The 26,546-nt window shown below is 37.9% G+C and overlaps 1 protein-coding gene across 1 annotated transcript; it reads right to left on the reverse strand.

The window, feature by feature from the left end:
* Nucleotides 1-6,577: 6,577 nt before the first annotated feature.
* On the reverse strand, nt 6,578-25,847 carry LOC127013140 (prostatic acid phosphatase-like). The gene is made up of 11 exons (XM_050891810.1): nt 25,734-25,847; nt 19,689-19,784; nt 18,200-18,286; nt 17,085-17,237; nt 14,557-14,655; nt 12,959-13,063; nt 11,798-11,930; nt 10,301-10,383; nt 8,379-8,485; nt 7,634-7,803; nt 6,578-6,696 (listed from the first exon to the last, which is right to left on the reverse strand). The coding sequence occupies exons 1-11, from the start codon at nt 25,845-25,847 to the stop codon at nt 6,578-6,580; spliced, it is 1,266 nt and encodes a 421-aa protein (XP_050747767.1).
* Between the last annotated feature and the right edge of the window lie 699 nt (nt 25,848-26,546).

Consider the following 26,546-nt stretch of genomic DNA (forward strand, 5'->3'; position numbering starts at 1 on the left):
CTTTACAAATTATACATCATGAAACATATAGATTGTGTGAGTTCCTTTCCATTTTCAGTGTTAGCTTGCTATCAGTTTTGCATCAATTGCTTAGTGTATAAATGAAAGATTGATTTGGGAATGGGGTGTCCAGCTGTGCACAATTCCACTCCTTCCTCCCTCATACACACTTATTCAGACTCAGGGGAAATCTTGAGTGGTCCTGTCACAGTAACGTTTACTAGGGCCCAATGCACATGTAAGCACATGGTGGAAAACAAAAATATCTCCAAGAAGAAGAGAAAGAATAGCTTCAGGGCCATCCCAGTAATTTCCTGACGGAAGAGCTCATTTTCAGAAGTGTTAGATTTTATTATTAGAAACCTCCCAAAATCATACTGTTCTATTACCATTCCTGTAGTATTTCCAGTTGTCTTAGGATTTGCTTTGAACAGATAAGAGTCTGTAACATCCTTCTGTCTTAGCAATGCAGTTCTTCTAGAGTTTATCATTGTTATTTCAGGATGTTTGTTCTCCTCCTTGAACAGTCAAGACCTGTCATCGTCAAGGGCCTCATATAAGTCTTTGTGTTTTCTCTGATAACAAACATGTTTAGGAATACATTCTAAAACTGCATCCGAAACCAGAAAGATAAGTCATAAAATGACACACTCAAGAAGAGTCAGAGCGCATTTGCGCTCTCCAAAGTGGCAGTTACTTCATTAAAATAAAGAAGAAAGTTTGTTGAGAGTGCTTAGTCTGCTTCTGATAATGCAAGCTATGGTTGTGAAAATCTCCTAGCATTTTTTTCAGAGATACTTGTCTGAAGCATCAGGTAAATAATTATTAAGTAATTGTACTCTTGCCTGCAATTCTGCAGAAAACAGAATTCTTCTTAAGGCTCAAGTGAGACAGTCATTAATGACAACAGCAATTCATGGTGGAGAATGGTCTTCTTTACAGAGAATTGGTATTCAAATCATAGTGAAACGTCAACAAGACAACCAGACCAACAAAGATAGCTGCAACGTTGCTAATGGCTTTTTTACAATATTGCTGTTACTGAATGCGTGATCAGAAAGGGAGAGATATAAATCAATAGAGACTATTTTTTGGTACATACACTAAGGTTGAGTGTGGTAGTTAGAATGAAGAGTTGAGGGGATTAAAGACCCATTTGGTTCACATCTATGACCAAATAGTTTTGGTGGTTAAAACATGTAAGAGTAAGCAACAGCAGCTTGTATTGCTCACTACAGTTTAATATATTTGTTGTCCTTCACCTCCATCTTACCAGTAGTTCAGAGGTGAGCACAAATAGCCATACAAGAGAAGACAACTCAATAACTGTGCTGGAGATAGGCTACCCACCACATAGTGTGGCTTAACATATCCTGTCTTTGCCAACTCCGTCTTTCCAAACAGTGAAGTGAAGTGAAGTGAAGTGAAGTGAAGTGAAGTGAAGTGAAGTGAAGTGAAGTGAAAATTAGGCCTTCATTTGTCAGAAGGAGGTTTTCATGTGCTTATTTGAAGGGTCTTAACTTACAGACTAAGGTGTTTTTTGATCCACATCTTCCTTTACCAAGAAAAGAGGAGTCTTTGTTTCTTACACATAAATGGATTGATAAAGTTTTCTTCCACCAGGATATTACAGAGGATACACAAGTTTCTCATGAAGGGCTGCTTATATCAGTAGCAAATGCTCTTGTCTTTTTAGAAGAGTAACATGCTATGTTTCAGTTGTTCATTTAGCTCTTCTGCCCTGGAGGAGGTGGTCTGTACTGTAAAAGTACTTCTGTATTAAGTTCACAAATGAAGAAACTGTCATACAACAAACAGTAATTTACTAATCACATCCATTTTATCTTAAGTGCATGTGGTTCAAAACTTCTGAACAAGAAGTAGGCTTCAGATCTGCTTCAGCTCATGCTGCTTCCTGAAGGGCAGCCAGGAGAAGCTCTGAGAATGCCTTAGAATGGAAAGAATGGAGGAGCTCCGCTTCCAAGAAGTACGGGAAATGTCCTCAGTCAGCTCAATAGTTGTGGGTATTACAGAATTTTGCTAGTCTTCCTGTAATTCTTGATCCAAATGCTGTCAAGACTAGTATTTTAGAGAATGGAGGACATGTACTTACCTATTTGGGCCATAAGTTACAGGTTTTTGAGTCCATATATCCTTTTAATTCTCATCTTCCTAAGGAAAAGGCTTTATGATCATCCTGCATCTTACAATCTTTCTTTCCGTAGTTTATAGGGTAGAAGAGCTAGCAGAATTGCTATGTCCTTTGAAGTCAAGGGCTCCCTACAGGAAGAGGGCAAAAGCTTTAGCTGCCATAACCAGAGCACAGAGAAATTACCTTTTTTTGACGTGGACATGACTCCGGCTAAATATAGAGAAACAGAGATGGAGCCAGGACCTTTTTTTTTTTGCCACTATCTATTTTGAATTGATAAATGGTATCTTTCTTCTCTCTACAGATTTTTTAAAAGATCACTGGAACCTCAGTCTGCAGGATGGATGAATTTGACAATGTACTCTCAGTCTCAGGAGAGGAAGTAGTACTTTAAGGGAAATTACAGAAATTAGCACAACTGGACTTTGGACATGTCTTTTTAACTGTCTTTCCAACTGTATCTGATCTCCTAGACATGGTCTTGCAGGCCTTGCCAGTGCTAAAATCCCTTTGGAAATGAAGTTGCCTAGTCATAGAAGAGACCATGTAATGTAATAGTTCAAATGATTTGCTATTATTTCAGTAGCAACTCATGTTTATTTATTTGAGTGTTAATACTTGGCAAGTTCTGATGAAGAAGCGTTGTCTAAATCAATAAAACTAGCCCTTTGTAGGTAAATGTCCACCTTTCATCCCCATCTTTCTTGATAAGAAATGCTTTAAGGAGTACAGTAGTTTCACTTATTTCAGGCCAAGAATACAATCCTATGCAATATTGCTGACCACCTCAACATGGATTCGTAAGGGCCAAGGTTATATGCCTAAGAATAAGCAAGCCTCTACCGTCATCTTCACTCTCAAATTCCATCACTGTAAATCTTTATTCTTCTTTGTAGAGTAGAATTTTTAGCGTTTTTTGTTTGTGGAGAAGAATTTAGAAACATAACCTTTGTCTTTTGTGGGTTAATCCAAACTCAAGACTTTTTGGACTGAACAGATTTTTATTATTATTTTTTTAATACTGTGTATTTGTTATTCTGTTTTCTGTATCTTACCACACCTAAGAAAATGTATTTAAGTGAGACGAAATAATATCGTTTGGATCAAATGTCCCTACATTACAGGGACAAATGAATATAAGTGCTCCAGACTGAGCCAGTGTTACTCTGGAAGTCAGATGATAGCTATGCTGTGTTGACCCAGTGTGTGCAATATTCAGGACTGTGAATAAACAAGTTCCAGAATGAAACCAATTCAGTAAGAGGAGGTTGTTGCTGACTCAGCTGGACAGTTCTGTGTATGCACTGCTGTCTACCATATGCACCAGAAAACCCTGCTGCAGAGCTGCTAGTTGCTATCGTAATTATCATAGAGGCAGATGATGTCACTGCTAGAGGGCAAATGGAAGAGCTTGATGTCATTAGCTTTAGCGTTATTCATGTCAAAGCATCAGTGCTTTAAAAATCTGTTCTTACAAAAGGAGCAAACCTGAACATTCACTTTTGTCTGGAAACTCTAGGCGTACTAAAAGCTCCATTATTTTTCACTCAAATACAATTGCAAATGTTGAATTGTTTCTTTAATGTACTTTATTGCAGTGCTACAAGTTGGTTGGAAACAAGATATTTTCTAATCACAAACAGTCCGCAGATTATACTAAGCAAATTGTAAATATGGATGAAAAATTAAAAAAGCCACAAGCTTCTCTGACAGTTACAATCTTTTACTCCACTGGAGAAATTATACTTGATTTAATCACAGCAAGACAAAGCATCTTTACTATAAGTGAGATTCAGGGCCTACATTACTAATGTATTACATCTTTATTGTACCTTCATTAATTCTGAAGTTACATCATCTGAACCTATCCATTACATTCTGTGTAACTTGTGTTCAGTGGATCCTTTGTAAAAGTGCATGGACATTTTCAAGTATGACTATCTGTTAACAAAAAGGTGTCCTACAATAAAATTACTTCATGACAGCTCCTGCTGCAGCTAGAATTGCCTCATCTCCTGAAATTCTCTGTAACAGCTTAGGCTTGAGTAGCATAAACCACAAAAGATGTCTCAGACACTTCACATTTTCTTTCTGTCTGGATGTACTTCTTTTTGTAAGAAGCAATCTTGGAAAAAACATGCCCCATTCTACTTCTTGTGGAGTGCAACCGGCTGACTTTCTAATATCTCAAAAACAGTTCTTACTGCACATTATCAGTCAATGATACATCTTCACTTGTCGAGCATCTGACTGCCTCTAATAAAAGACATACTCAATCTATCCTTAAGTGAGTACCAGCAGCACTGTGGCCATGGTAATACAGAGCACAGCATCAGGTAATCACTGAGTATATATATATATTCAGGAGCCAGGATCAGTTTTGCAGTTTGTCCTGAGCTTTTCCCCACTGTCAGTACACTGCTAATAGTAACCAAGCCAGCTCAGGCTTGTTTCCTAGAGCTGCTGTAACACTTTTGACTGCAATATAGACATTCCTTTAAGTTTTTGCACCGAGGATCAGAACTACTAGTTACAATCTGAAGCTTGTACATCCAAAACATCTGATTTAAGGGTAGCCTTTCATCCTTTTGACAGCTTTGCCCCAAATTGTTATACAATAAAATATCCTTACCATGTAAGAATCAAATCCATCACTTGATTATGATATTTCCTAAAATAGATAAAATGGAAATGTCAGGGATACTAGTAAAAGCTTTTTACTGAGTCAGAAATACTGCTTCAAAAGGCGTGGACACCTCAGTAGCCGAAGTTACTACAAGAAAATGCAATGATATTTGGAAAGTGCTATATTCCCACAAGCCTTTGCTATTCTGTTTGATTTATGCTATTTAATATCAATACATCTAACTACATCACATTTTAAATGTGTCCATAGCTGTAATATTGAGGGCTGATCTCTAGATCAGTGGTAGCTGACCCAAGCTCCTGGGCTCCAAGTTGCAACCCACAGATGTGAATCAAAGTCAGTCCAGAAGCAGTGTATTCACATTGATGTGATGCTATGCCTCAGCTAAGCAGCTCCATATCTCAGCTTTCTCTAGACTTCTGCACCTCAACAGTACTCATTAGCTTGAGCACATGATTGCTCATTATATCTGTTGGGCTGAACCTGCTGTTGGCACCTGTCTGTATAGCTGTCTTGATTTTTAAAAAGGCTTCTCCATGGTAATGTAATTCACAGTATCCTCCGCAGGACTACAGGATAAAAAAATCTTGATTCAGTCCTTGAAATATATGACAATAAGCAGTATTTTTTACAGCAATATTAGTGCTTATGATACTAGTTTATGATACTAGAGAGCAATTATGGAAACACATCCCCTGCCCTTAGGAGCTTACAATCTAAACAAAATATATTGCACAGAAGAGATCAACATACAAAAAGCAGAATCATTGTTTTCTTACTTTCAGTGCATGTTTTGCTAACATAAGGGTTTTTGAACACAGCAGGAGTTAAAGGAGTTATTGTAAATTAAAATGAAAGGTGATGAACAGAGTGATAGCTTGAGCAGTTATTGTAAGAGTGGCTCAAAAAAATAAGATTATAGAAGGGACCTGAAGCAAAACAGAGAACAGATGCATTGTAGAGAAGATGCAGGGCAAAGGATCATTCATGACTGGGACCTCAGAAAAAATAGGAAAGCAGTGTAGCAAAAGAAAATAGATTTTAATGTATTTACTTATCCATATTACTGAAGTTGCGGACACTGACCAAGATCCTGTTGCACCAAGCTTCTTGCTTGATGCCTGGATATGTCACAGAGCTCCTCCCAGTTTCTACTAATTTCAGTGAGAGCTATAGTAGTGTAACTGCTTTGAAAAGCAGGCTGCAGGCTTTTATTAGCTGAAGGTCAAAACTCATGCATAGATTTGCAGGAACAAATGCAGAAACAGTATGCCCCAGTGCTGGTATGAATCTTTTTCACACAGTAATTGCAGCTTCTGCTCACTGAAAACATTTTCCTGTGCATCAACAAAATAGCCATTTATAAGAAGTAAGGAAAATATTACAGACTGCCATTTTCAAGAAAGACTCATTGAGCAGCAGAAGGCTAAATGGTAATAGGCAATATAAAAAAAAAAAGCATAGGCAATGCATCCCTTCCATCCCTTCACCCCACTGGTTGACTTAGGAGTGATTAATAGTAGTAGAAAACCTAAAGATATCAATTGGAGTAATTCCATCTTCCTACAAAAGTAAATTCTTAACAATAACGTATTTCTGCAGTATTTCTCACTGCAGATGTTTAGTCTTTTAAGAGCTAGGCCACAGATACCTCAGCTCTTCAAATTTATTGAATATGCTTTGGAGATTAATTTGGCCAGAGCAAACTCATGGATATAAGCAACTTAAAGGATTGCTTGATGTCTAGCTGCTCTCTCTTTCATTTCTTTACCTCCGCTTTAAATGTCTTGGTAATTGTTTCTGCGCCTGCAGCGTCCATAATGATAAAGGAGGTAGAGCAGTACAAGGTCAAAAATGAACAACAAGCCAACAGCAACGTCAAATCCGATAAAAATATCTGTGAAGGAAAAACAATAAAGGAAAAGGGAGTTAATGAAAGACATACATGTATCTCATTTTAGATATAGAGATAACAGTCTAATTACAAATATGTACAGTGGAAATACAGTTACATTTTGTTCACATTTCTGGCAGGATCACATGATCTGCATTTACTGACATATGCAACATAAGTATAAAAACATATACTTCAATCCTGGAAATGCATAGATAGCTTCCTGTGCATGGGTAAATCTTACTCCTAGATTTTCACAGGGCAAGAGGGACCATGTGCAGTTAATGCAAACGAGAAGTTTCATCAGGGATCAGCAAAGCACTGAATATATGCAGGAAGGGGGAAATACCAGGACTATTGGAAAGTAGCATGTATTGCCTTGCCCTTCACTTCCCTCCCGGAAATAATGTTCAGGCAGGAAGAGGTTATCAGCTGTCAGCTGTTGGTAGTCTGAGGCAAATACCTGCTATATCTGCATGGATCAGCTGCACTCTGTCTGTACAGTGGAGGTTAAGGTATCCTCAACACATAGTACATGTGCCAGAAATACAGATGCATCAATCTTACTGTGCATGTGCAAGCCATTTTTACTTTGCATCTACAGAAGGTCTGATGCGTCCAACATACACAGAACTCCTTGAACATACTTCTGTTAGACATTTTCAACAAGCGGAGCTCTAGTTTTGGCCATGGCCCTTAGGTAGTTCCTTATGTGAGTATGCTAATAATAGCAGTTCCTTCACACTGGTGGGCAAGTTTACTCTTCACATTTTCAGCGAAATTTAATTTCTGTTGGCTTTCCCTGTCCATAGGAAAGCTAGTCCACACTTGTTAAAATAGAGATCTATCTATTTTGTGAAAGGTACAAAGTTTGGAGCCATTGATAGAATTTCTGCCTCCATGTCTTATGTAGAAAACACAGAGCTGTTTGTTACACTACCTTTCATTTTGTCTTTCTTCCCACATTCTTTTGACCAATTTTCTGTAATCACAGGAGAAACTAGTTCAGCAAACTTCTCAAGTGGACAAGCAGAGGTGCATCCTGGCAGAGTGAGTAGGTAAGGATCCTTTGAAGAGTCGTTCCGATAATGCATTTCAATACTATATCGCCTGATTAACAACATTGAAAAGATTTTTTAAAAATGGTTCTTAAATAGAAGGTTTCCTATTTAGAGACAGAATGTTGGAAATAGGCTCTAACACCCTACTCTAGAACCTGTTCTTCAAGAATGAAGGCTTTGTGAAAGACATCTGCAAAGCCCACTTTGCCAAAGCTGGTTACACTATTGCACAGATCGCCAATCAGCTCAAAAGGTTCTTCTGAAGGCTCCTTGAATGGCAACAGCACCAGGCTCTTCTAAGCCAACTGGTTTATGTTGGGATTTATGAGAAGTCTTGGAAATGTTGTTGCTATCATTTGAAGAATCAGGAAAATGTAATTTACCATTTAATTCCAGCTGGTAAGGCCTGTTTTCCTCTTCTTCCTGTCTTTCAAAGCACACAGATACATGCACATCCAGCAAATGTGATTTTTCCTAGTTTTAATAGAACTTTGTGCTTGTGGACTGCTCAGTGAAGTATCAGTTTGAAAAGAATTTGTTTCTCCTCACAATATTTGAGAGGAAAATTATTTTGGGGAAGGGGGAACCAAATTCCAAACACTCCTTGTTTTAGAAGATACTTGCCCACTGCTTTCTTGGTAGAGTTCAAAAAACTGGCAGGCAGCGTATGGTGGCAGTTTTCCATTGAAAATATTGAGAGCAATCTGGAGGGCCCCAACTGTGGTGTCATGCTATTGGAAAAAAAAAATCCATCCTTGAAAGTCAGTTAAGTCAACTACCATTTATCCAGAGTAATGAGACAAGAGTAGAGAGGGAGTGGAAACCAAAATAAAGCAAAACTTGTGTAAATTTGACCATAAACGTATATGCAGTATATTCACCATTGGGAAAAACATGTTAACAAATTACTACAGACAGCAGCGGGCATTTCCAAAGAGTTACTGCAGTATGTGTCTTACACCATCTGGCAATATTTTGGAGACAGAGATAATGGGGGAATGCAAGATGTGGTCTGAGTAATAAATCTAGTTTTTCAGTGCATTTTGCTACTCCTTCCTTCAGGAATGTTTTTGGTTCCAAGGTCAGATTAAGGCAGTATAAGGTAGTATATCCTATGGCATTTCAAGTGAAGATACAAGTACATTTTTTTAGATAGTATACCAGACAAATCGTTGCATACGAAGACTATTCTCCTCGCCTCCACACACACTCCAAGACTTTTTAAATTGTTGTTCCTTCTGTTTGGACTTATACAATAAAATCTCAGTTTGGCTTCTATTTTGATGGAATCAGTTACCCACCCACCTGCAGTTTCTTCCTTTCCCCATTATCCCTCCTCTTGCAGGGTATCCCAGGAGGAGGAGCTGAAGGAAGGAAGTCCAAACACCTCGATGCCTAAATTTTGCAAGCATCTTTATGTACATATTTGCTAGGCTCATTTATACTACAGTCTAACAGCTACGTTTTAATTATTACTCAGGATCTGGAACTTTTTAGACTGATCAGTTTCAAAAATAAGAGTATACTTGGCCTCAAGGCATTAAAGCAGCAGTGAAAATTCTGGATGCACTTCTTCGTTTTCAAAAAGAATGTAGTAGGGCTAGAAAACACATAGAAAAGGCAGCAAGAAAGGTTTAAGGTATTGAGTGGTTTCTATATGAGGAAAGATTAAATAGGGTAGGACTCTGTCTTGGAAAAGGAAAGATGGAAAAGGTGTGACAGAAAATAGTAAATTCATGAGTGACCCAGGAAAAGTGAATAAAGAATTACTATTCCCTGTTTCTCACAATAGAAATGCTAGGAAGGAGCTAAATCAGTATTAAGTTTAAAAAAGAAAAAGGAAGTACTTTTTTTCTTTTAAAACACACAAGTCATTGCCACAGGATGTTTCAGAGGCCAAAAGTATAAATGCATTAAAAAAGTGATTAGATAAATTGATGGAAGAAAGTCTGTCAAGAGCTATTAAACACACAGACACAGATTCTATCTCAGGAAGTCCCTAAGCCACATATTGCTGGAAGGTTGTATCAGGGGAAGCATCACTTTGTGCTGGCGTTATTCTCACATTCGTCCTGCCCTTGGCCATTGTTAGAGACAGGACAATGAATGAGCTAAGTGGATCTTGGTCTGACCCAAATGGCCCTCTTCATCCTCTAAAATAAAAAAAAAAAAAAATCCACAGCTGTATCATCCCTTTCTAAGGAGAGGAAGTGTTTGGAGGCGCACCTGAAGTTCTGCTATGTGCCTCCATCTCTGGGTTAGGAGCACTTAAGGAAAGATGCAACTTATAGAAACTGCACCATTAAGTTGCAGAAAAAATGGATGATAAAATACATAGTTTTCTTTACCAAATGTAGTTTGACTGAAAGTGAGGTGAGATCCATGCTCCTGCTGTGTTCTTGTACTGACTGGTGTTCAGCTTGTTAGCTGAATTGAAGTGTATTATATTATTCTTTCATTTAACTTACAGGGAGACTGATTATTTTTTTTAAGGGTCTTTTACTGGTAAAATCATAGCAAGATTTATGAAAGATGAGAATACTCACTGCAGAGTAGACCTCCATTTTTCTTTGTTTTGAAGAATTGGCAGCTTGTTTAATACTATTTAAAATAATATTCACAAGAACACCTTAAAAAGATGGGAACAAGGAAGAGGAAAATAAAGATATAACATTTGCATAGAAACCAAAAAGGCAAAAGATTTTGACTATCAAATAGAAGACATCTACTCAGGCCTCATACTCATTTTTTAGCTTACTACAAGTTCATAACTAGAGAGAAGATATTACAGAGGTGCAATATATCGTTCATCATCCAGGTCAAATGAAGAGGCAGGATTTACAGGAAATCATCTAGAACTATCCTGAGAACTGAGGCTAATGACACTTCCAGTTTTGTTATGCTGAGACCTCCTGTCCATCATTTTTTGTGTGTTTGGAGTGTTGCAATAATGACAGCTGTGCTAGCCTCTTCCTCTCTAGATGCTGAAGAAATATTTTTAACTGTTTACTTCCCACAAGTCACACAGTATCAATTCTTCATTTTTCCAAAGCTCTTTTGTACTCCTTTTCCAGACCAGAGATATTCTAAAGCCAATGGGATAAAGGCAGCAGAAATTCCCTGTAGCACAATTTATACCATTCTAGGGAAAGAAGGCATAACTGGTATGCCCGTGAACACCAGAAAAAAGTCCTGACCACACGATATGGCCAGCTACCAGCTAGTGGGCTTTAATGCAGGTCTGAGCCTCTAATTACTATATGGCTTGTTCCAGTGATGTATATGCCTAGATGACGAGGCTGCTAATAATTCTTTACCTAGGTCTAGACTGCAGGGTAGGTGCATTACAAAGCCTAGCCCCAAACGGTCCAGCCTGCAGATATTCAAGCTCACTTGTTTGGGTTTCCTGCTCATGGACACCTGGGGATCATATGATAAATGCCTGGGTTGTGTCCTGAAGTAGTGTCAGAATGTGCATAGCCTATGCACCCCAATTTTTGAGCTAAGCAGTAGTCCCAGTTCTTGCAGTATAGACATAACTTGTATCTCTCATCTTCTATTCTGATCAGACTGTTTTGGAGCAGCTTTATATCAGTCTCTCAGAGAGCTACCAATGTGTTGCCAAGGTTTTGGCACAATATATAACCAGTACATCAAAGGGAAAAACAAAGATCAGGAAACCATTAGAATAAAAGTTGGAGAAACAGAACTTAAACTTAATCTAACCTAATATCAGACAAGTAATGACCATACCCTTGATTTTTTCCCTTGGATTTCTACAATCTTTCTGAAAATACTAATCCCTTAAAAACTGTGGGATAAGTAAAGACATTAATGTTTACACCTTGTCTCAGTATCTCATCCATGCAAATGCCAGTGTTCAGCACATATTTTCATGCTTAATATGGCATCCAATGTCCATAGTTACAAATCAAGGTTCTGTAGCAATAATTTTGCATGAGTTGACATTGCATGACAGGATGTTGCATGTTATCATAAGCATTGTCTCCTCCTTTCTGAGAGCTATGCATTTTTTGATTTACCTCCTTGTAGTCGTGATTTCTCTTCTGTTTTATAAAGCCCAAATAGCGATAATAAGGACAATTCTGCCAGTTTTTCCATCTTGTCGATTACATCTTTGGTGGCCCATACAGGAAGAGTATAATTGTGAATACCCTAGTGATAAAGGAAAACAAAATAATGTTTTTTTCTTCTACTGGTTTCCATCATCCTATTGCCCAGCCTCACACTACTCCATTTAGACTCTCTGAGGCTGTCCTGCAATTCTTTGCCCAGTGTGGTTTCACTCATCAGCATGCCCTGAAATACACTTTGCGGGAATGGGGATCAGCCCGAAGTGGGTGAATGGGAAGAGGGGAAACACTCATGTGAAGGGGATCCCTTGTAGATATAATGTGTTCTTGCTATAGAGATGTATGTTTTTGGTTTTGCTAGTGTGAAAGATTGCAGACATGTGTCTTATCCTCTTCCTTTCCTCTGGGTCTTCAGGGTATAACCTAGCTCCAACTTTTCCTGCCTTTTCCATACAATTGTCCAGATACCAGTTCCATCACTGGCCATTTACAGACAAGTGTCAGTCTCCAGTCATGTAAGAGTGACAGTGTCTTATGGTGTTTAAGTGCCTGAGTTTGTGGAGGATACGTTCAACAGTCTTCATGTGCTGCTGATAATGACTGGGGCCAAATGGAATCATCCCATGCTTGGGGCCAGTCTGATTTTATTCACCGGTAGCAATCATCATCTCCTAATTTTCTAACTGATAGATCATAATCTTACCTCTCACTTTCAACATCTAAGTATTCTGATGTTTACCTGTTGATAGGTTAAAGCAAATAATTTCATTTTCCTGTTAAAAATCATAAATATGTCCTAGGCAGCATGCTCAAATAGTTCTGTAGCAGCATATTGGCAAGGAAAATGAGGGAGTAAAGGGAATGGATTTCGGTACCAGTGCTTCAGGATAAAACATCAAATGGAAATAACAGTTTCCCAAGCTGTAAACCATGTTTTTGGGTTATCTTTTACCAATGCACTAAATTAGAACTTAGATTCAAAATAAATAAAAAAAAAAGCAAATCCAGGAGAGAAGGCAACTCATTCCTATGAAACCACATTGCCATGGTTTAATTGAAACCCAACTTAGAAGTTACATTCTTTCCTGACCTCTATTGTCTTATTATTACCTCACAGTGTAGAGTATCATATGTATTCCAGAGCTGGAAATTGTCCAGTATTTTAAGATGATTTAGTTCAAGTCCTGTGTTAACTGCCATTGTTTGTAAAAAATCCTGGGGGGAAAAAAGTGAAGAGTATACCACAAATACTCAATACATACGGAACATATATGCATACAGATTCATTAGCACCCAAGCTGGTAACACAGTAGTGTTTGATTTTACACAGGTAAAACCCTTGTAGCAGAAGATTTTGGTTGCAGATTTCATTTTCTAAGCATTTCAAGGTACTGATCTCTATTTCAGACACTGCTTTTTCTCAGCCCTGCTATGAATAAGTAAGTCTGGTGTTCTCTTTGCTGCACTCTTCTCTCCCTCTTCTGGCTGCTCCAGGAGGCTACCTCAGTCACCTCAAGCATTCAGACATAAGGAAGAGGAAGGCACTAAGGGAAAAGTAACATGAGAAAAAAGATAAGGAGAAAATAGAAAATTAAAGAGAGCTGAGGCAAATATTCAGGATGAGGCAAAAGAAATTGAAAAGGAAACCTGGTTTTCCTTCTGCCATTGACGGGGAGCTGAATATCTAAGTAATAGTTCCACAACAATTCCCATAGGGATTCTTGCTACGTGCTACCACAGAAGAATAAAGGGACTCCTTAATATCCCTTATTCCCATGTTACCTCTTTCATACTAGTAGCTGAGAGGATAGCTATGAAGTCATAATTCACCTCCCATTGCATGTGAGTGAGGCTGACCAGAGTAGCTGAGCTAGCAGAAAGTTAGAAATAAACCAAAAAAGGAAAATGTTGGGTTTAGCCCAAGCAGTAAGCCTGAAGTGACTTCGAGAGAATGTGTACAGGTGCAGTCAGGGTATGAGGAACACGAGATCCCTGCTTTATTTGTGCAGTAGTGCTATTACAAAGTGCAAGGTAGGCAGAGCAGAGAGCAGCAGTAACCACTATCTAGAGCAATTATTATCCACAGGAACATGGTTGCTTGAGGCAGGTATACCATCCATGTACCTACATCCTGCTGCAGCACTGGAATGGGATATTTTGAATCTCTGACTGTGAAGATTTGTGTCAGGGCCAAAACAGAACCATGTCTTGTGATGGATCCAAAATGCATCTCAGAGAAATTTACATAAGTCAGAGTGTTCGCCTGGTTGGGCTTGCTTTAGTTCTCTGTTCTAGTGTCAACTTCAGCAAATCACAGCAGGAAGGCATAAACCTTTCCAAGTTTCAGATTTATCAGATTTTTTAGAATTGGTTTTGTGCTACCCTGTAAAACTGGAAATTGCTGCATCCAGAAATTTCTTCTCCCCTCAGATCATGGAACTTTAATTATATGCAGCTCTAAATAGTCTCAGAAAATTAATGTTAAATTCACATTTCAAAAGATTAATATAGAAAAGTATGAGAAATGCATAAGCATATCAAACATACTTTTGGATCGTATTGGCCTAAATTTCTGATTTTAAGAGAGTCCTCAGGATTTTTTTCTTTTTTTTGCATTTTAGCAGAAGGAAACAATGCAATTCCATAACTTCTACATCTTAGTTACTTTTCTTCTTCTTAGATTTTGTTTCCTTTTTATTTTGTCTTACCATGTATGGTTGTATTCTATTTTGAAATTCACTAGATGTTTGTGTTTCATTCTGAAGTTCATCAAAACGAGGACAGTCAGGCAGAGGAAAATGCAGCCTCTGAAACAAGAGAAGTAAAACTTAGACTAGTTCTACAATTAATCAACACACCTCTAGTTTTTCTATTGCTGAGGTTGCTGATGTAATATTTGTTAGATAGATTCATGGCCGTGCTACAGCTACTCCATGATGGTTTATTTGGGTACCTTGTTCATGAATTCAGTTAACAGAAGCAATGGACTGTGGTAACTTGACTTTTCAGTGGCTACTTGTGGCTATGATAGTTTGATTTCCCTCAGTTTAACTGATTTTGGCAAAAAGCAATTATGCATGTCTCTCAGAGGATTGCTTTGAGAAATGGATCAGGGTCCATGATCAGGAATTTAAAAAAGGTAGCATTTCCCTTCTTATTTCTGAATCCCCCAGATGCAGCTTGACTCCACCTGGTACTGGAATCTGAATTGCTTCTGCATATGCGTCCATCAAACTCTGTGCTCTGGCAAATATGCTTTGTGCCAATTGCAGAAGGACAGATGATACATGATCCAGCATAAAGTGTCAGTAAAAAGTTATGATGAGCAAAATAAGTTTGTGCTGGTTTAGCACTCTATGTCACATCACTAGAGCATTTTTGACCCAGCACTAATATTATCCTATAACCATGCAAGTGTCGAGGAACTGACTTAATATACAGTGGAGAAATTAATGTCAATATCTATGGCTTATGTATGTGCAAGAAAGTCTACTCTGTCTTGGGGTGAACATTAGCAGACTGCACTTCCAGTGCATCTCTTTTCTGTTTTATTTATCAACGTGAAGCTTGCAGCAGCCACGAGCTGACGCTAGCACACTTTCACTTGGACAGATTTCCAAGGGTGCATTTTTTCCCTAACAGCAACACACTGGAGGGTGAAGGCTCAAAGCTGCAATATGAAACTGGGGAATGTTGTTTAATTACACAATAACAAATGTTTCTCTTGCTGTATGGCTTAATTATCCCCCTCTAGGTGTTATTAATTAAGCCACTCCCTTTAGCCTCATTAAGCAGTACTCAGTACTGTTGCCTGTCAGGTCTTGATAGATCTCAGTGGCTGAAAAATAAACTGTGATTAGGTTTTTTTACAGGACTGTACTTGGCCTCAATTTCCCACTTTGTGTTGCTTAGGGCTTGAAAATACACTCAAACATCTGCTTGGTTTAACAAGGGAACAATGTTTTTTCCAGGTGGTTTGCATATTTAACAGGAATTTTGAGTTGCCACAGAGGTGTGTTTCAGTGAAACATCAATGCCCACTCCTGAAGCAGCTGCAGAAGTGATGAGGTACTAGAGATTCCTACAAATGAGCTTGCCTTCTCCAAACAGGTCATTGCACTGCACTGTGATTCCCATAAGGGCTTTGGGCTTTTATTCGGCCAAAGCTCTGACCACTTTGATGTTTTTTTGGTCTTCTGGTGAAAGAATTTCCCCAGTGTCCCACATTTAAATAACAGTGACAGCATTCTTTTCTGTTGAGGGACAGAGTTAAGTTTCCAGCTGAATGACATTGTACGTAATCCACTTTGTGGAAACCCTTTCTCTCTGTACCTGTTTTCAAGCATGGCCTCCAAGAATGGAGGAATGCCAATAAGAGGGAGGTGGGGCCACCCCCTAATGACAGAGTCTATCCTCTGACGTTGGTGACTGGACAGGTAGTTGTTTAATAGGGTTTTTGTATACATTTCCTTAAAGTCAACTTCTGTCCTCAAAGACAGAAGAAAATTAGCCTTTCTGTCATTACACTCAATAACTTTTTGTCCTTGTTCAACACACTGTTCCTTACACAGTCCTTGTCACAGGAGCCAGTGAAATAATTAAAATCTAAACCTGAGTTAGCCAGAGAGAGCTACATATAGTAAAACTTCTACAAGACCTATTATTCAGGTAGGTCTGCTCTTATTATGAACCACAAAGCAAGTGCTAGGGTTTCATTAAATGTTTGTATAGCACTGAGCATAAAAGGGCCCTTGTCTGTAATTAGGGTGCCTAAGTGCTACCAGAATAGGAATGTAATAATTGAGAGGTCATTACAGTGGCTGGTGAAAATTCCATTCCTTGAATAAACTATGGAACAAACTTGCCAAGGAGGGGAGGTCTATCTAGCTGATTGGTGCTTAGAAAAGCACTTGTTCTCTATAAAGGTTTAGGGCAACTTCCCTATAATACTGTCCAAAAGTGTCCTTGCCAGGAGAAACGTTAGAGCTGTACCTTGAAGACAATGGTAGTGTGGACGACAATTCAGGTATTCTGCGACTATAGAAGGGGGGATTTTCAAGCAGCTATTACAGTTGACCTATGACATGCTTGTCAGCCAGTAGCTGCAGTTGATGTTTTCTATTAGATTGAACTCAAAAAGAATAGAAAATATTTTTTAGCATTTTCCCCCCTTTTTTCTCTTTTTTGCTTCTGGGAAAGTTTAAGGCGTTATAGGAAGTGTCCAGCCAGTACTCACCCGGTCTGTTGCTTTTTGCAAAATATGAACTGGAATGGGTTGCCAGAGAAGCTCAGGGTTCCAAATTTGGCTGCTAGTTGGTGGAAAGAGGCCAGAAAGGTATGATTGGGCACTCATAATGGTGCGATCATAATCTGTACTTTGGATGTAAAACTGAAGATAGAATGGCAAAGAGTTAAAAATAAGATGGAAACAATAAAAACAATAAGGAAATTTTACCCAACTCATCAATCCTGGCTTCTCGTTTTCAGTTTTATGGTTTTGCATGAAGTCAAAACAGTGAAACCATAACTCAGCTTTCTAGGGCCCTACTTCTTTTACATAAATGGAATTGCCAAAGCATCTTTCAATTTGGAATCTAACCGTCAGACTGAACTAAGAAGAATAAGAAAGCGTGATTTAAAAGAAGGAAGCTCTCCATCTTCTGAGATTCAGAGGAACATTGATATGTGTAGATGTGGCGCTTAGGGACATGGTTTAGTGGTGGACTTGGCAGTGTTAGGTTTATGGTTGGACTCAATGATCTTAAAGGTCTTTTCCCATCTAAATGATTCTATGATTCTATGATCCATCTGCTACACCTCGGGAATGAAGGCACTTAAAACCATAAACCTCTCTTGGAAGCATGGCAAAGCTATAGTCTTTTATGCCTTCCATCAACGCATCCCTCATGTATAGACAAAAATGGTAGTGGTATCTTCCCCACAATGGATCTGTACCATATGACAAGCACATCCAAACAACTGTTAGACCTCTCTTTTTTACAGGATGACATATGTGAGCATGGCCCATCACACAGCTGGATATGCATTGACCTTTCAACAGGGTAGAACAATATTGGGTCACTATGTATAAATTCCCAGTTCATTTGGTGGTGTGGAGCTGCTTAGTCCTGGAAAACTGGGCAGTGGAAGACCTGAACTGAATGTAGGAGCTGAAAGTTAGACTTTAGTCTATGTTTTTACCTTGACGTAAAAGCACGACTTTCAAAAATGTTCTTCTACTACCTTAATTTTTCCGTTAATGAAATGAATATGATGATGTGCTTTTATCTAGCACAAGTCCATAGTTCCGCTATGCCAGAGAAATGTCCTCCAAACAGTTCTGCCATATACCTCTTGCCGGTTGTATGTGCTGTTCAAAAAGTTGGAATATCTTTCCCTCATGTACCGTCCAAGTTCAAATAGCTGCTGCATTCCAGTCTGCAAGGCAAGCATACAGATGACTATTAGATTAAGGTGACTGGAGAATCTTAATGTGGAAGTTTCTTTTCTATTTTCTTTTTTGTCTTCAGCAATCAGTTTTTAAGTGATCATTAACCATTGTATAAGGTACTGTATATGTTGTAGGTGATCTAGAATTTTTAACAGAAATACTAATTTATATCTATGAAAAAATGATACGTTCTGAAATGCTAAGTCTCCAACATCTGATACAGGAAAGGCAATGCACCTGATTTTATACAAATACTGTTTCCACAGTGCTATAGCTCTGTAGACGGTCCTGGAGTTATTCATGATCAACATTGTTCTTTACAATATATGTCAGTTAGTGACAGCTGAAAAAGGATGATTGATGACCTAGTATTTATTATTGTTATTGCTCTGCTATTTGATCAACCTGATAAATTTGTGGCTTGCATTTCATGCCTTAGGTAATGTACTTCCATCTTTGCCTTGGTGCACCTGCAGTTCTCTTAGATTGCACACTGTCTTTTCTGTTATTCATTTCCAAAGCTGTGAGCTGAACTTTTTAACTTTTAGCTGTCAGAGAAGTACATTCTTACTACTGTTGCTAAAATGATAATAAAATAGCAAAAAGCTCTCAAAAAAATTTGTGCCAAAGCAGAAACCTTTTTTCTTCTTACAACGTAAACTATGTACCTGGGGATAGTAATGTGTTGTCTGAATGTCTGAATTTTACAGATCTTTCAAGCCTCACTTCAAACGCTAAATGCTGAACTGTCTCTGATTCATGCTTCTGCATCGTGATGAAGTATTATTAGGAAACGCATTGGCCTCTCTTTGCTCCAGAATTTCATATGTCAAATACAGTTAAAGAGCTAAGGCTTGATGTTGAAATGCCAGAGTAAGAAGTAGGTTCAGTGCATCCTAGTGAAACTCAGGGCTGAAAGCAGCCTTATTAGAAGACACATTGTCCCCAGAAGAAGCCTTCTCCTGCAAGACTTCCCTTGTTTTGTGAGTAGGTGGTTGCCATAATGGTGAGATGTGGACTCATCATTTGACCTGGTGTGCAGGTGTCATTCCTTTACCCTGTCACAGGGCTCAGTGCTTAATGGTCATTAGAACTTCATCAATGTTAAGAGTATAGACAATGTTTAAACTTGCCATTTATTTGAATGCAGACACACTCTCAGGAAGTGGTTGCTTTTAGCAAGGTAGTTATAAAGCTATGATGAACAAGATTTCTATTTAACAGTAGTTGGATGAATAATGTTGCAAAAATGTTTATGAATTACAAGGTATTGCTAATACCAACTATCAGTACTTGGGATTTGCTAATGTTTCTGAGACACACATAAAAAAATCTGCCCACTTCCTATTTTAGTAGCATATGTAAGTTCTTCTAAGAAAGTCAACATACCTTAGTAAGTTGTCCAAATCCCTGGGGCCATTCACTTTCTTTGTGTAGATCAGTTGGAAAGTTTACAATTGGTGTTCGGTCACCATGTCGGAAAACCTGACAATATTACCAATAAAAAAGTTGAGTTAATTACTGTTAACTTTCATTTCTTACCTAGCTAGAAGTCAAGCATACATTATACTTCCAGTGCCATTTTTCAAATGAAAATATTGGAGAGTCTGCAGAAACCTAGTCAAGTACGATTGGACTACATTCTTTACACATAAGAATAGGTATAATTATATAGGAATTTAGTGGGCATGAGACTTGATGATTCTTCCTCCTAGAACATAAAATTAATCAGCCAAGATGTTAATGCTGAGATTACGTCCATAGCTAGACAAGAAATCTGACTGAATTTTGGACACTCAGCACCTCTGAATATTAAACCAGTTACTGATGTGTTTATATGAGTATTTAATTACTTTGGCATAGACACTTGAATCTTTTGGTAACTGCTTTTTTCATAGCAGTATCTTTAAAAGTAATTCCATGTACACATGGATCTTACGTTTGATTTCTCAATCATCCTAAAATAGAAAGATGAAAAAGTATAAACATTTACACTGTTAGCTAACTTAGTATTTATTAATACTTTTACATACATGTATGAACATGTTTTTGAAAGTCTGTAGGATTTTTTTTTCTGTTAAATTCAGTGAGAGCAAAGAGTTTGGTCGCTTTCCTATCCTGGACACTCCAGCATGGTGAATATTAGTGTGATACGTTCAATCGTATGATTTTTACATCAGAAACCTTAAATAAGCCTTTTTATATTGTTATTCCAGCATACAAAGAAAGTGCCAACTCTACATTAAATAGTTCTGAAAAACTCTGAATTACCCTCCCTAAGTAAGTGTGTTGTGTGTGGGCTTAAAAAAATGAAGTCCACAAAAATGTCACATGAAAGGAAATACTGGAACACAAATTCACAGGGCTCCAGGTAATCTTCCAGGATGCTGTTCCAAACTATTGCAGGAGTGACCTTTGCTTGTATCAATGTTCACATAACCAACCTCATTCCTGACTTTGCAGAATAAAACGACAATGTGGAAGCATGGTATATTTGTTCATAAAATGACATTTATTCCATAATACCTCACTGGTATATAGCTTGATTATAATTAATACTCTCCATTGCCTCATTAAGCCACATCATTCTTGTCCAAACATCAGAGAGGTTTGTACACGCTAGTTAGTTTGCCACTCCCACTGGGAGGTGTTTTATGTTTATATTTTTCGAAGTAAACACAAGCAGTGTGGCTTAATGTTTTAATTACAACACACACCCTTTTCATCAGTCTTCTGTACTAATGTGCACAAACCTGTGCTAGAGCAGGTACTTCAGAGATGCAAAATACTATCCTTTAAAGGCAAATATAGTTGGATTTCTCCCTCTGTTCATTTTCTACAATAAACAGCAAAGTTTGCTAGAGTAGATGTTACCATTAGAACCATGTAGAAAACTGCTTATTATTTTTTTGCTTTGCTAGTTGAATTTCACTGAAGATGTGGCCAACCTGAAATGAATATTTTTCAGCAAATCAAGGAGGTTTTTTCACCATCATCAACAACATGTTGATCAACATGAAGTTGCACAGTTTCAAGAAAAAAACCACTGTTTTTTTCTGAGTTCAAGTACAGCAAAATAGTCCATAAAATCTTTCTTAAATATTTTATTTTTGCTTCCCTATGCAATTTTTAATTCTGTACATGTCTTTTCTTACTAATCTGGAATCTCAGTTGTTTCTTTATAATAATTTCTCAGTGCACCTCTAGTGAACAGGAGAATAGGTAAAGAGCTACATTGTCTGGTGATTGATTCACTTGCATGCAAGAAAAATGAGTGAGGAGGACTTTTGTGTCACTGCTTATTTCCTTGGTGTTTTGACATGCTGACATACATAGGTGTCAGGTAGGATTCATTAGCTTTTCTGGACAAGCTGATGCCTCTGTAAAGAATGAAGGTTAAATTCCCAATTACAATGTAGCTGCATACTTTCTTGTTAAATTATCCAGCTTCACAGAAAAGCATTTTTATGAGTAACTGACAGTTGCTCAAACTGACTGACATGATTAAATGACTATTTTTTTAGGCAATACGTAGCAATGGAACAACACTTGGCCAATAAATACACCATTTTTATTAGTGAAAAATTACTGAAAATATGTTACATTTTAAATACTGGTTTACGATGTTTTATACTTAATGTGCAACATAACCCTCAGTGTGTATTTCACTGTCACAACAGTCAACACCTAAAAACTTTCAATAAGCCAGAACAGAGCAGCATTTTACCTGTACAGACGTGGGGGGGCAAAGAGATCAAGATCAAAGGTATTCAAAGATATGTGGGAGCAGGAGATGTAAAGAAAAATATTTTCTCTTTGTAGCCTTAAGAAATGGAAGCAGTGGAGGGTGTTCTCTTCTAAAAAGCAGCACAGCTTCTTTAAGTCCACACAAAATAGAAAAAAGTTCAGTTCCTTGTTTGTATTTTTGCATCTTCATTGCACAGTGACATATAAATATGATATTAACACTAAGTTAGAAGTAACAAGAAAGAAACAAATACTTCTAAGAGCAGAACCCTCTTTTTAGGAATTGAAGGACTAAGCTTCTCAGCCAACTGATTTTTGTTTGTGCTCAAACCTCCTTCTTGCTTGCTACTTCTGAAAATGACCTTGCTTCCGTTGCAGTTGGAAATGAAACAATGACCTTATGAACAACCACTTAACCTAAAAGTCTAACTTGTTCAGTCATAGCTACATTTTAGGAGACTTTTTTTTTTAAATTTAAAACTTTAAGAAGAGCTTGTGTATCTGAAAGTTTGTCTTTTTCATTAGAACACCTGATACTGTTAGGGAAAGAAAATGCATCCCTACAAAGCTTGCCTTGCTCATCAATATGTATTTGTAAACATTCGTTATTTGGATTTTGTTAAAAAGGAGTTGATCCTTCAAATTCATTTAAAATTGTGTGTGCTGCAGCATTTATTACTCCTGGCCTACAGATTGCCTTCCTGACCTTTCAGAAGACATAGAACATGACAGGATGAGAGAAAAGAAGCAAGGAGGCATCATAAAAGGTGAAAAGACACTAGAAAACAAGAAGGAAGGGGGGGCAAGGAGGCTGTACACAAAAAGAGCAAAGCACACCTGTTTGGTATATTCATTTCAGCACTTCTATCATCTGAAGCGCTTCACCTCAGTCACTTCTCAAAAGCAATAGATGGATAGTTACCAAATACCCTCTGCTTCAACTCTAATACAGCTTGAACCTGATTTGGTGTCTGGGTTCTCCCATTCGCTCTTTGTAACTTTGTGAGGGTGATCACTTCAAATCAAAATGGCCACATGACTCAGACTTTGGCCAGCATTTGCTTCCATTGTTGTCAGGTGAAAAATATATTGGAGAAAAACTGGTGCAGAGGATAGGGTGAACTGAGAATACAGCATGTGTAGTATATATAAACATCTTCATTCAGAAATGCTATGAATTACAGTGAATTATCTGTCTCTGAGTAATAGCCTCTTACAGACATTTTTATTGACAGACTCAACTTCAAACAAAAAGATTTCTTATTTTGAAGCCAGCAATAGGAATGAAGAAACAAGAGAGAAATGGAACCAGTCATGCTGCCAGTTCAGGGAAACCATAGATGCAGAAATACTGAGCATGTTTAGTCAAGATTTCAAATGGCTTGGCTTGATTAGACAAACAGATAACATGCTCAGTCAACACTTCCTCTCCTGAGTTACAAGAAGAAAGATATGATGAAATCACAGTACCTCAGAAACCATACCTCTTTATATATATATGACAGGTGAAATGAGTGCCTGTGTGGAGGCAGAAGTTACAGGTCAGAACTTCTTTATACAGAGGCAATAAATCAGTATTTCATTTCTACTTGGGTACCCGATGGTCCTACTTATTTCTTGTTCTCTTATGTCTAGTTTAAATTCAGTGCACAAGAATTATGGTGAAGGCTAATGTTTATATGTGAGAAAGAAAATCAAAATAGTGTTTTGACAAATTGGCTTGAATTAGAGCTTTTCAGCCAAAAGGACTTGTGGCCAATAATCAAAATGCACAGAATCAGCACAAAGGTGGAAATCATGAGGAGAGAGCAAGACACCTTCCCAGAGCATAGCACAATTCTAGAAGTGAGCAAAAGGGAACATTTGTATGTTTTTTCTCCCCTGCAGATGTATTTGATATTGTGCAATTCTGCTAAGAAAGTTTTAAAAAGTCATTCTGACACATTTTCACAATGCAGTAATACTCTCAGGTGAAAACATAGCAACTTACAGAGTACAGCTGGAAAATGGCTATTGAATTATCTCAGAAAGGTTACTTTTAGACTTACCCTAACAGTAGCCATACTTTCATTATATCCCATTATATCAGTGAAATGTTCTGGGGCCAATTCCTATCCTATTTATTTATGCTAGCAATTCTGTTCCCATGAAAATTCAATCAGTGAGTTCAGAAGGCAAAATTCAATTGAACACACAGAAACCATGCCTTGAGAAAAGAGATGTATGTTGATAATAAGATTAAACCCATTGTAACTTTTTAGGCAGATTGTTCAGTCTGAGGAGAAGTACCACGGATAAAAGGAAGACAGTTTAAATGAAATTTACCTATTATTTTAATATTAAGTGTGATAAGCTACCCTATAAATAAATCAAGTACTATTTTTTTGGTTTTTTTGGTAGGTGGGGAAGGTGGCTGCATAGTTGTGGTAAGCAGCTGATTTTGGATAGGAAGCCGCTATCTCCATAATGGTGAGCATTTCCTGTAACTCTTTCTGCGAAACCGTTGCTTGTTAGAACACAGTAACAACTGCAATTCAATGAAAGTCTCCTTCCCTCAAAGAGTTAATTCTCCAAGGCTTGCTGACTGCCTGATTTCATCTGTGTTTCCAGTTCTCCCTCTTAGCATTGAAAAAACATTTAAGTATATTGCTATGCACAGAACGTTAGCGTTGCGTCCCTGCCATGTGTAGTGTCTGATAGAGCAGTAAGCCTCAGCAGGAGTAGGAACTGGCTTTTCCTGTGTGCTCTGGCCTCTCTCCATGTGGCACATCTACAATGCAGCCAACAGACAACTAGATGTGAAATAGTTTATCTAGAGCTAGATGATATGTTTTGGACACAGTACTTCCGTCTGTTATCTGTATGTGCACATAATGTCTCAAATAGAGAAAGGTGGAAGAAGATGATCTTAAAATTCCTATTTATAAATGTGAATTCCAATCCCCAAAACTTTGTATTGAAAATATCCTTTTAGACTAACTATTCTTTATCAGTATACCTCTTATTAAAAAAAGAAATTAGAATGAAAAGAACTATGATGCAACCTTCATGATCCAAACTATTTTATTGAATTAATCTCTCTTTTACCTGAAGTATTGGGGAAAGTGACATTGAAGTAGTGTGTAGTTACTTTAAAATAAGAAATGGCCCAGCAAAAAACCAATTAGTCCGTTTTCAACCTAACTGCAGTTAATGCAACATGTATCTCAAATCTCTACATAAAAATGCCATTTTCTGTTTCTCAGTACACTGCTGTGCCAATTCAATTATTCTGAAATGTTTTTGTGGTAACTTCTGTAACATCATAAGCTTCAGCTTCCAAGCACAGAGAAGGTAGGCCGTAATCGCCAGCTCTCAGACTATGCATCAGAGTGTCAGCTAAATCAAGCAAGAAGAAGTAAACTTAGACCTCAGATCTCTTAACTCCTATGCACTATGCGTCTACCACAAAGCTAAGTTGTTCAGTTATCTTGAAATAATAACTAGGGGTTAGGAGATGAAAATTCTTATAACTAGAGGCATTTTTATCTTCTTTAAGTAAAGTCTTTAAACTCAGTAAGCAGAAGGGCAGCAGTAATTATTTCTAAGTCTAAAAAGAGGCAAAGCAACTGCACACCTTGTTTGATCTGACAGCCATATCAAATTCTCTATATTCCCCGCAGCAAAATAGAAAACAAATCTACTTACTACAACCACAAACTTCAGTTCTCTTTCTGCGGTAGTCTGTTGAAGCAGAATGAGGATAATATGAAAAGAAAAACACAGGATCCTAAATGGGTTGGGAAGCCATATCACTCCCATCCTGGCAGAGGATGAAAAAAGGCTTCGTAGCTCCAGCAGCTGCTCAGACTGAACAGCCCAGACGTCAGGCTGTACTTTCAAAAGGGGTGGAACTGCTGCCGGTGAATTTCAAATCCAAGAGGAATGTTGTGTGACTACGCAACAAATTGCATCACCCTTTGTTTTCAAATTACTGTTTACATTCTATTTAATCAAATCATAATTCAGTTCCTTTTTCTCTGTGATATTTTTCTCTTTTGGAATGTAAGGATGAGGTTAAAATACGAAGGAGTTGGTAACATTCCTAATGTTTCAACCTACGTGTTCTGTTTCCACTTCTCAGGGCTTGGAATTTTTCCAGACTATAGCATGGCCACGGGGATGAACTCGGAACCAAGAGCCAGGCAATACTGTTTCTCTGTTCTCTTTGCTGCTCAGTTAGTCCTCTTTTCAGCTTCCCTCCCCTCCTTCTTTCCTCTTCTACATTGTCACTGTGAAATCAGAATAATTATTTCAAATAACACTTCATGTAGGTTAAAATTACCAAACCCTCAGATAAAACAGTTGAATAAATCTTGCAACAAGTATGTTCTTTAAGCTCCTTGCTGGGCAGTTATTTGCTCTTCAGTTTGTGTGTGTTGCTTTTCTTTTCCCTTGGAATATATCTGTACTTCCCCTTTTGTAACTGCTTATGTCAAGTTCTTTTTTGGCCTCAATTCT

Source organism: Gymnogyps californianus, chromosome 2 (genome assembly GCF_018139145.2).
Source record: "Gymnogyps californianus isolate 813 chromosome 2, ASM1813914v2, whole genome shotgun sequence".
Classification (NCBI taxonomy): Eukaryota; Metazoa; Chordata; class Aves; order Accipitriformes; family Cathartidae; genus Gymnogyps; species Gymnogyps californianus.

Coding starts and splice junctions, on each gene's coding strand:
- LOC127013140 (XM_050891810.1), bottom strand. CDS start 25,847: ATGGGAGTGATATGGCTTCCCAACCCATTTAGGATCCTGTGTTTTTCT. Junction 19,785..25,733: donor AACTGAAGTTTGTGGTTGTA/GTAAGTAGATTT, acceptor TAATATTGTCAG/GTTTTCCGACATGGTGACCG. Junction 6,697..7,633: donor GAAGAAAGACAAAATGAAAG/GTAGTGTAACAA, acceptor TTTCCTTCACAG/ATATTTTTATCGGATTTGAC.